The sequence below is a fragment of the Python bivittatus genome, unplaced genomic scaffold, assembly GCF_059951505.1.
Source record: "Python bivittatus isolate LINGU-HERP-01145 unplaced genomic scaffold, Pbiv_v1 ctg000580_np1212, whole genome shotgun sequence".
Lineage (NCBI taxonomy): Eukaryota > Metazoa > Chordata > Lepidosauria > Squamata > Pythonidae > Python > Python bivittatus.
In genome coordinates, this window is record NW_028277087.1 from 21,866,776 (window position 1) to 21,878,861 (window position 12,086).

The 12,086-nt window shown below is 38.2% G+C and overlaps 1 protein-coding gene across 1 annotated transcript in view; it reads right to left on the reverse strand.

Annotated features, from left to right (window-relative positions):
* ESR2 (estrogen receptor 2) overlaps positions 1 to 12,086 on the reverse strand; it is a 75,785-nt gene that overhangs the window by 33,590 nt on the left and 30,109 nt on the right. Inside the window, exon 6 of the mRNA XM_007432429.3 lies at positions 1,274 to 1,573. Within this exon, the coding sequence (XP_007432491.1) occupies positions 1,274 to 1,573 (300 nt within the window). The remainder of the gene's footprint in view (positions 1 to 1,273; positions 1,574 to 12,086) is intronic.

A 12,086-nucleotide genomic window follows, 5' to 3' on the forward strand; every position in this document is an offset into this window, starting at 1 on the left:
TGCAGTGGACATAGTATACCGTGATTTCAGCAGAACATTCAGTAAAGTCTTCTGTGAGATTCCAGTATAGCAAAAAGCAAAATCTGGATGGACTATGTACTACTAGATGACTAAAGAACTGGTTGAACAATAATATCCAACAAATATATATCAATGGTTCAGTGTCAATTGAAGGGAACTATTGAGTGGAGGACTAAAGGATTCCATTCGAGGTCCTGCATAATTTTATATATTTATAAATTATTTGGAGGAGAAGTTAGAAAATATGATTATCAAACCTGTAGATGACACAAAGATAGTGGGGATAGCAAAACCCTTTAGAGAACAGAACCAAAATTCAGGAGGATCTTGACAAACTGATACTTTGGGCAAAACCCAGCAAGATTAATTTCCATAGAGGTAAATGAAAAATCCTCTATTTGCATTGAAAAAAATCAAAAGCATGAATATAGAAGGGAGTAGTGCAAAAATGATCTGGGTGGATCACAAGTTAAATATAACCAACAGTATAATGCAGCTTCAAAAAATGCAAATGCAGTCCTAGGCTGCATCAACACAACTTTAATGCCAAATCAAGAGTAGTCCTCATTCCTCTCTATTCTGCATTAGTTAGGTTGCACCTAGAATATTGCACTCAATTCTGGGCACATTTTAGGAAGGATAGTGGCAAACTACATCACGCCCAGAAGAGAGCAACCAAGATGATAAGGGTTCTAGAAAGAAAAGCCTGGGGATGTTTGGAGATGTTGAATATGGTAACCCTGGAGCAGAGACTGTGGTGAGACATGATAATTTCTTCAAATATTCGAAGTGTTTCATGTAGAAGATGGTGCAAAATTGTTCAGATTGTTCCAGAAGACAGGGCAAGGCAAGAAACAGTGGGTTTAAATAACAAGGAACAAAATTTTGGTTGAACATCAGGAAAAAAATCCTAAAAGTAAGAATGACTCAACAATGGAACAGCCTGTCTTGGGAGGTGGTGGCCTTTCCTTGCTGGAGATGTTTAAATACGCTGGATACTTTTGTCAGGAACACTGTAGTAGTATATTTCTGCACTGGGCTATAGATGGTCTCTATAATACCTGTGAAGCCTTACATTCTATGATTCTACTCTTGCTCCACACAATGACCTCACCCAGGTTGTATTACCAAATAACAATGCAATTATTGGTATGCTTTTACTGTTCTAGGAGCTAACGTTTGTTAAAAATATATTTTAAATATTATTTAGCACAAGCTCCACTCGAAACACAGGAGTTTTCAAATTCCTTACCGGGGATCTTTTTGGCCCAACCAATCATATGGACCAATTCTTTGTCTGCAAGTTTCGTCAAGGACATCATCATGGAAGCTTCTGTAAATGGCTTGTTGGGGCGACTCACCAACACATTTGGCGGTTCAGCATCAATTAATATGGAGACAAACTGTTCTGGGGTTAGCGCATTGCCCAGGACCTCTTTCACTTGGATTATACTGTCATTATTCTTTTTCACTTTGCCTACACAATGCACCATATCTTCTGGATTACGATGACGACGGATGATACGATACCCACAACGCTCTCTTCTTGAACCTGTAATTTTAAAAAAATTGAGCTAATATTCTTTAGTATCCCAGTAACCCAATCACTATGTTAATTATACATGTGTAACTAAATGATATAAGAAAAGCTGACTGCCAATTTTCCAAAAGTATACCAAATTCATGTTGGAAAATTCCTGTGGGTCATTTCTAGTTTTGTTCGCACCCAGCACACTCCCAATCCCTATATCCAAATCAGAGCAAATAATTCAGAAAACTGAGCAGAAAACAATACCCTAATCAAGGAACTACCAAGGAGAAAACCACACCCCCACCAACACTGGCAGGGCAAGCTATTGTATATAAACAGGGAGCAAACCCCACATTCAGTAGCACCGATGATGTTACCTTGTTGGGTAATGAAACATCTGCAAACAAACAACCAAGCTCAGAGAGCACCAAGGACTCCACAGGTGTTAATCTTATTGGAGGCTTGTGTTGCTTCTTATTTTGGGAGCTCTGGAAGCTATTGAAATAGGACTTGGGGGCCATATCTGGCTCATGGGCTACAGATAACCCACTCCTATTGTAGATCTTGATACTCTGGTATGACACATTTATTATCAGGAAAGATAATGAAAACAAGAGAGGAGCTGATTGGGAATTAGGATCCCAGGTAGATGGTAGGAAGCCAAGCAATTATTTTGGCCCCAAATCAGCTTTATTTTCTGGATTCTGGACAAACACAGCATCCAAATAAAGGAGTAGTACAGTACTCAATGTGCATGATGCAGAAAGAATCTGCAAATTTGCCGAAGTGAAGTTACAATGTAAGTCCAGTTTGGCATAATGAAATCTTGATTTAGTTAACATTGCATCCAGAGAACAAAGCTATCAAACAAAATCCCAGTTCCATCCCATTATTCCATAATAAGTATGCCCTAGACTAGCAGATCTCACCAAGGATCATCCTACACACAGATCCCATATCTTCCCAACAACTGATCAACAGTTGCATTATTAAAACTATTTTATTATCTAATTTTCTCTTTTTTCATGATCCTGAAACTTGTTAATTGGATATACTATTCTACATCTCTCTCTGTGGGTCTCTATGTCTCTCTCTCTCTCTCTCTCTCTCTCTCTCTCTCTCTCACACACACACACACACACATATTCTGAAATTGGATCTGATTCTTCAAATACCTGCATGTATGTTTCTACTGCCATTTATATGCTCAGTCCAAAAAGTTCCTAACTGCCAAAGTTTTCATGGCTTGATCAAGCTAAATTTACAGATACCACCACGGATTCTGCCTTGGCATTTAAAGCTATCCATAAATGCAGTAGGAATGGAATCAACTCAAACATAGTTTATCAACCTTTCTAAGAACAGTGAATCACTTTGCAAAATACTGGGTAGCCAGAAAACTAAGAGCTGATATGACTGTGGACAGCAAACAAACATTTCCTGGCATCCTCATGAAGCTCAGCAGGAGTTTCCATCCAAGACATTTACTCTGATCCAAATAGCATGTGCGCATAGACTATTCCTCGTATCTTCCTCAGCCTTGATTGGAACTGTACCCATGTGGCAGCTCTCTCTGAAGCCCAGAGAGTCTTACAGGTGCTCTTTAACTGGAACCTGAAGGGGAAAACCTGTGCGTTTCCATTTTTCAAATACAACAGCCCTAGATTTTTAAGATTCTCAATCCAGACATTGTTGCTGCTGTGAACCCTGGGGAGGAGAGGAAGGGCAGATTTCAAGGCAGAGAAGTATGAGAAGATCATAACCCTTGCTTTTATCCATTACGTTGTTTCACCATCTTCTGGCATGCAACTACCTACTGACAGCACATTAGAACTGTTGCTGAAAGTGAGTTTAAGTCCCCCCTGTCCACTTTTACTCTTCTGCATGTGCTACTCTCTTCTAAAGACAAAAAGGCGTCAGTGAAGTACAGAATATGTATATGTGCAGAACAATGATTGCATGGCTGATTTACCCCTGAGACAAGCATTTGAGGGAAGAAAGATACTCTTACTGCAATGTTCTGCTCAAGTATAGTAACAGGGCTCTTCCTTGCAATCCTTGCACTGCCACAAACCTATCCCAACATCAAATTTGCTGTCCCCCTGGCAATCCTGTTGAGGAATATGATGCTGGCAAACGATGCTGTCCTTATTTATGGTGTACGGGGACAGGTAGATTCCCCTTGATTTGTTTCCCTTCCTTCCCAACAATTGTTCTCAATTGGTGGGAAAATATTCCCCAATCCTCCTTAAGATGGAATGGGGCTGAGACCAGGGAGGAGGCAAATTTGGCAGATGGTTACAGTGGTAGGTTTAACCATATGACAAAGCTCACTCTGGTTAGCACAAGTATTTTGCATGCTTGTTCAAAGGCACTCCAATTATCAGCTGATAATTAATTGATGGTTAGAGTCCTTTGGGACAGAGATTTAATGCTATTCCAAAAGAGCAGTGAACCCATATTCAAATGCAGCCTAAACAACAAGATGACAGGGATGGGAGAGTTGCCTTATGACACAGTCGAAAGAGAATTGTGTCTGTTTCCTAAGTCAACTTGCAGCCCATCACTGCAACTACAGCTGTGTGTCAGACTGATCCAAGTTTTCAAGTCAACTTGGGTCAACTTGGAGACCTGGCAGATACATGAGGAACCTAGTCTGAAATAACTAGACTCTCTCGCTGCAAAATGGCCCTGGAAGAGAGTCCCTATGGACTGGAGGAGAAGGGCTGTGCCCATACCAGCCTAAAGTTGCCAAGAGCTGCCAATCTGATCCCATTCCCCCAAATTCCACTTGACCATACTACCAACAGAATAGTTAGAAGACAGTGTCAGCAAAACGTATGTCAAGATAAGGAGGAAAACATTACACTAACACTGTTCAGCTAAGAATGACTTAAGGCCGCCTCAAATATGGCTTGGGGATCATATGAAGGTATCCTTGTGAGGCGACAGAGAGGTTGCCATGGAATGTTAGATGAGGGTTCAGTGATTCTGGGATGCTGGATATGCATATGTATGTAAAAGAGTGGCTTGTTACATAGCATATGCATATGAGTATTGTATGAGTAATCTGACTGGGAGAATGTGTAAAGGGGAAAGGAACACAGAGTAGGTTTAGCTGCCTCCTCCTCCTCCTCCTCCTCCTCCTCTTCCTCTTCCTCTTCTTCTTGTCAGTTTTTGATGCTTGGCAACTACCTGGACTAGTCCCTGCAGTTTTCATACCAAGGCTTTTTGGAAGTGTTTTGCCATTCCTAGGGCTGAGAGAGAGTGACTGGTCTAAAGTCAACTAGCTGGTTCCATGTCCAAGGCAGGTCTAGAACTCACAGTCTCCCAGTTTCTAGCCTGATGCCTTAATCACTACACCAAACTGGCTCTTACATCCATATATACATCTTCTATACTTATGAAACAAAACCAATTTCAATAAAATCACTTAATGCTAAATGTGTACAAGGCTTTGCTGCACAAAAGAACTAAATGTAAATGTGGAACTTGTGCAGCCTGACCCAAGGGATCAGCTTAAGCTTCTGAAACATGAAGAACAATCTGAGCCATCCTGAGCACAACATTCTTAGCCTCTCTGCCAACTAGAGCAGAGGTCCCACGCTTGACCTTTATTTGCTAAGAGAGGACCGGAACGGGAGAGAACGTCTCTCCACTCCCAGCTCCAGGGACACTGATTAGGGTGCTGGGCCACAATTTTGATTTAATGGTGATACTGAACAGCCAATATGCTTCTCTATATTTATTCTTCTCCCAGCCTGGTACTCTCCCACAATGCTGGAGTACAGCCCTTATCAACTCCAGGCAGCATAGACCATGCTAGGCAGAAATTGTGGAAATAACAGTCTGATGCATCTTGAGCGTGTCAGTTTGGCAAAGGCTGTGGTGTATGATTCTCCTAACTGTTTAAATGTTCTTTTCTTTTTTATCATACCTTTCCATTTTAAATTTTACAAATCAAGAAAAAAAAATCTGTTAGTCCAAATCCAACAGAAAACCTAGGAAAACACATGCTCTCTAGTAGAAAGAATGAATGCAGAAAATATTACTCAAAAAATATCAATCATGCCCAGCAAAACAACACTGAAATCTTATCTGCTTAAAAGCTGAGAACACTGTGTTTCTGGGGAATGGATGAATCTGCCAGTTTTTATTTTACTCAATATCTCATTCCAGCCTTACATTTATCTCATCAATGTGTATGTGCTTTTTAAAGCTTTATTTGGAAACTCGCATGGATTTTTCTGTGCACCACTCTCCAAGACTTCCACTTGTGTGTCATTTTTGCCTGGAAAAGTATAAAATAAAATTTGGAAAAGGGCAAATTCCCAAGCAGTTCTGCAGTCTTGTTTGTATACAAATTCATGAAAATAGCATTAGGGGGAATGGTTTGCAACAATCCAACCATTGAGCCCACTCACCCTCAAAACAGAGATGACACTACTTACAGGGGTTTGCATACCTTAGCTCAAATTTCCCTTTCCTTCTCAAACATAAACAAAACAGTGTTCCACAATCATCAGATTTTCAAACTTACCTCCAGAACAATAATAACCAGAAATTAACTCCTTTTTAAACAGAAAATGGAAATTAATAGGATCCTAAGAGATGCAATAGGCGGAAAGCATCTGTAAAATACATTTCCTTCAGTCCAAACCCTAGTTCACACTCACCAAAAGATATCGCTAACTATAAATTCTTTGAATATTTACCTCTTTTTCATGTATATATTCAAAATGTACGAATTTAAGAAAATTGTTGGTTTCCTGGAATGATTTTTTTTTTCTTTCGTAAGTCCTGAACCTAAGTGGTATTTATTTAGTTGCTGACCTTATGGTGAGAAAGATTAACTGCCAGAAGTTCTAAGGAGGCCTAAATGATCCATGACTGCAGTTTTCATTATGCATAAATGAATGAATGAATGAATGAATGAATGAATGAATGAATGAATGAATGAATGAATGAATGATGGTGATGATAATGGTCAGATTAGAAACATCCATATGATTACAACAAAGAAAAAATCCTTGTCAGCATATATAAATTAGTTGGATATTAAATAATTCACAGAACTGAAGCATTCCTATTTTCTTCTGGAATATAATATGCTGCCAAAGTAAGATGCATATTAAATTAATATTCCTGTCATTTGGGCGTCAAATTTCATTTTTGAACAATGAAACTTAACCATTATGAAGGAATGAATTGGACACATATGAACACACAAACATGTATAAAAAATCAGTGTCACACTCCCTTGCGTATATTACCATCCTCATCAATAAAAATCAGAAAAACAGAAACACAGATTGACTTGTGCAGAGTGAGCACCAGAAATGGTCTCATCAGGTCACTGGTATGTCTGTCCCACTGTCCTTTGTCAAGCAATTGTGTTCCTCTGAATCCCCTGTAAGTTAGTTCAGCCTTCTGCAAATGTTGTCTTCCATATGAGACCAGCAGGTTGCTCCTGATCATACCCAAGGGGGGTCAATTATGAGAACTGAAGCTCCACATATACCAATATAACCAGGTGAGGGAATGCAGTTCAAAACTATCTAAGACAGCGTTTCTCAACCTTGGGAACTTTAAGATGGGTGGACTTTAAGATGGGTGGACATGCTGGCTGGGGAATTCTGGGAGTTGAAGTCCGCCCATCTTAAAGTTCCCAAGGTTGAGAAACACTGATCTAACTAGTGGCAATGGGGAAGGAAAGCAAATTGACAATAAGAAGAAAAAGAAATCAATCCAGTCCAAAACCAAATCTAAAAAAAAAACTTATTTGGATTTAAAATGATTCTAAAACCTAGGGGGAAACAAGCACATATCCATCCAAAATTAAAACAATATTTCTCCCCCACCTCCACTTTCCTCTACCTAACCTAGATGCCCTGAAAATGGATAGCAGTGTATATAGGCAAAAAAAAAAAAAAAAAGGAAATACCTCCCCTCTTCCTGAATAAATGGTTCTGTCCATCCCGGGTTCATTTGGGTGTCAATACCAGAAAGTTGGCAAAAGATATTCAGCAGCTGAAGCGCTGGGACTCCGCATCCATTCAGCTCTTCCAGCGATGCAAAAGGAGCACCCAGCCAGCACTGAAAAAAGTAAGACAAATTGTGGGCAAAAATCACCCGGAGTTTCTGGAAGGACAGATTTGAGAGGATGTGTGCCTTAATTTCTCTCGACTTCTAAATAAATGTAGAGATATCATCCCTTCCCTACACCTTACTCTTGAATCTGAGGCACTGGGTTTATTTTATTTTTATCTGTTGTATTGATTTTGTTCCTCTCCTATTCATACTCAAAACTGTGAATTGTTGTCAAGTCTCCCCCTTTTAATTTTCAGGAATCCACTGGTGTGACAAAAGTTCTCAAGATGAAACTACTTCCTTATTAACTTTTCCAGACTATCATTCTCAATACGAAACCAAATTACAGAATTTAGCCCAATAAAAAACACATACTCTTCAAAAGATAGCCCACTATCATCTCTATCTTCCATTTCAGAGCAGACATTGCCATTTATTATTGCATTTATATATCCCTGAGTCAACACAAGGATTCCTGGTAGTAACTTTATGCCACCTACACATGGGGCCATAGGACTGATTATGCATACTCAAAGTTTGCATAATTATTAAGAACTCAAATCCATTCTGGTGATCTCAGTGTGTCCACTAATTCATGCATTAACAATAAACACATATAGTTATTTTAAATGTTGATAGAATGTAATTCAGATCTGTGAGCAAAGCTGACTTTTTAGCCTTAGAGGTAGCAGTGTGGAGTTGGTCTATGATTGACTTCCCACATTGTGCAAAACCAAGTTTACTTAACTATGTTTAGTGAATAAGGCCAACTTGGTTGAGGGGCTGCATCTTACTAAATCAAAAAGCATCGTTACAAACTACAACTGCGTTCATTTATGAAAGACGAAACCAAACAAATCACATTATGGTGTAGTGAGATGTATGAACTTAGCCTGTATCCTGTTGTGGGCTTCTCATTTTCTCAAGAAAGGGAACTACGTCCTGTGAACAGATCCTTCTTCAGTGCCCCTCTCCACATTGTCTCACTACCATCCATGATCACAACATTAACTCATTTTTTTTCTAAGAAGGCTCAGACAAGCTGCAAAAAATTAACAAGCCCCCACCAGCATATCTCTGGAGGAAACAACCTGACTACCTAAAAACAATAAATCCTTTGCTCCATATTAAATCTTAGACAGTCTCATCACCATCACAAAAAGCTCAAGGTTTTCAATGTCCATCGCAATTCAGACTGAGATCCATAACCAAACAGTTTGGGCCGTGATCTTTCCAGAAACACAGGCAAGGATTTCTCAAAGAAAGTAACTAAGCTTCTAATTTCCCTTTTGAAAGTGATAATATTTTTTGTGCCAGTCCCATTTGCCGTTTTTCACATAAATCTCAAGCAACTTTCATTGATAGAACCATGGTCCTCCTGCCACAGTCCTTTGGCACACTATCATTCCACTGCCAATTTCCCATTTTCAAGAGTGAAAGGATAATTTCAGCCAGTCCAGGGCATATTGGTGATTTACAACTATTAAACCTTAAAAGAATACTGGGCATTAGATCTATTTAAAGCTTCAATGGAAGCAATCACTGATCCTGTTTTGCCTGTTCTCAAATCTGAAATTATTCATGCCATTTTCTGTTTAAATATTTGATCATCGCTTCTCAGACTATTATAATATTTTTTCTTATTACTGATGAGAAAAAAAAGTGGTGAGAAGTTCTAGGAACATATTACAGAGCTACATTTTCAGGTGAATTAAAGAACACCAGAGATTTATTTTTGAAGTATTTCTTTTAGGTATAAATATACAAGCAGAATACAATATAAGCAAATAGCCACCAATTGCAGACTGCTGATGCTGGACCAAACATCTAAAGTATGCACCCTGCAAGTCATCAAAGTGCTTCTAGTCCATCTTGCCATCTGATTCTCTGACTCTTAATTCAAACTGACACAACACTGTATTCCTCTATATTATCGCATCACCTTCTGAAGTCAGAGGAGACAGGCAATTGAGAGAGGAACAAGAAGTTATATCTACAAGTAGCAAAGAATCACTCAACAATCCTAACACTTGTATTCATATCTAGCCTTTTCTCCAAAGAACTCAAGGCACCACTTTTCCTGTTTTATACTTAGAACAATCCAAAGATATAATTTTAAGATGGTAGAAAAAAGCTTGCTAAATATTGCACACTAAATTTTATAACTAGGTAGCAACATTAACTAAGTTTTCCTCATCCCAACATTCTATGCTGGAAGAATTGAAATGATGCAGAGATCAGCCTTCTCCAACTAGACCAGCTGAGGATGATGGAAACTGTATTCTATACATCAGGAGGGTATCCAGCTGGGAAAGTGACTAATATCCCCCTTTCAACCGTCCTTTCCCTCTTCCATTGTCTCATTCAGATACTGTTATTTCTCAGCTTGATTATGATCCATGTCTACTCAAAAATAACTGCAAGGTGTTACAGGTGTTTGATTGGTTATTTATAGCTCACTTTGGTTGTCTGTGGCAAACTTGAGATCACTATAGTTTGCAAGATCTCAGAATGAACTATGAACTTTTAAACTTATTCAATGGAATTTTCTTCTTGCAAAAACACATATTTTATATTTGTTCACCATTGTTCAAAAGCCATTGGCTAAATACCCAGTCATAAATGTCACATATGGGTTGGGGGATTACTGTGTTGTTTTAGTTTAAATTGTAATGTAACCTGCCCAAACCATGTTGGATAATTGCTGAGATTCTTACCTTCATGATTATGAGGACAGAAAATAGTTCTTACTTTACACACCCCACCTCATTGTATTGTTAATGACACTGATTTATTTTAAACTATTGTAACAGATGCATGTTGAACAATAGAAGGTTTTCCTTTTAAGTAATCAGGGTGAGCATTTGGTCCCTTCTGCTGTTGAGATATGCTTATTTTGATCTGAGCAACCTGAAAGCATGGTTGAGATGCTACTCTACAGTTGTCTTGCAAATGAACTGCATGGCTAGGCTGAGAGAATTTAGTTTCGATTACAATGTGTATATGTATTTGTACAAGTATATGTATATATCTGTGTGTATATTCAATTTTCCTCTCCCAGAATAAAGAGATAATGGTTGAACTTATAGCCAAGGTTCCTAGTTGGCAAGACACAAGAAATCTCATGAAAAACAAATAGACTAAAAGACTGAAAACTTCATCTGCAGTAGAAAAGCATAATCGTTAATAATATTTTACTTAAAAAACTATTCTGCATTCTGTTACTCTGACGTTTAGGAAAGCGTTCCTGTATTTTGAAAAAAACACAAATCTTCTCTCTCAATTTCTTTTATAGATATATGAATAGAATGAAAATAAATTTATGTATGACCAAAAATGCATATTCAATCCTGAATACTTAAATCTTGTGAGAATAAAGTCTCAGGAATTTTTTTGACCTGGGATTAGGTGTATTAATTTAATACTTATTCTTCAAAACCTACCAGGCTTTTGCAAGCATTAGCAATTCAGTTATGTAATATAATAAACCAGAATATTTGACAAGCATTAGGTATATTCAGATGTTGTGCTAGCTTACAACAACACATTCTCTACCCAATCATTGTATAATAAGTATACCAATAAGTATAGTAGTTAACAGAGTGATTAAACAGAATGAAGATTGTGCAGTTATAAGAATTTATAGTACACATGGCTTGGTTACTTGTGCTTGATTTTTTTCTGCCAACAAAAGAGTAAGCATAAAACATACTATGGGAAGATCCTTCACCACTTTATTATAGTTCCAAATATCTATTAACACATTTTGTATATTTCAATGAGTGGCTTGCACATAAACATTTTGTGCTAAGTAATAGCAGACCACTGGCTGGTACTGATGCCCTGACCAGAATTTAATCAAAGTTGGATTAAAAACATGATTCATAATTGCATGGAATCGACATCAAAAATGTTTTTTCATTTAATTGTATTATAATTTCATGCACATTCTGGAAAGATATAAGATGCCCACTCTCGTTGCTTTATGAAGGAATCATTTGGATATAGTAAACAGTTCCTCCTCGCCATCAACCAATGAATTCATGGTACCTAAGTATGTACATTCTGTACACTATATTTATATAAGGACAACTTCATTGTTGTGCCTGGCCATCTGTGACAGTATCAAGTAGCTTCTGGAGGAAAATACAGGGCAGGACAAGAACATCATACCATTACTGAAACAGCTGGGAAAACCCTTTCTAGCTACTACTTAGAGGCTGTATTCCCTGCAGACATTTAGCATGCATATACAAAGTGTGGAAGTGTCAAGTCCAAAAAACTATATGCAGACTCCATTACCAACATCTGGGGTGCATGGCTACCTCTGCAGATCTTGAGAGAGAGGGCTGTAAACACATTTAGCTGAAACTGTTGACCAGGAGGCCTGTAGGAATGCCTTATTAATGTGCCTAATCATTGAACGCTGATATGCTTTAAAACT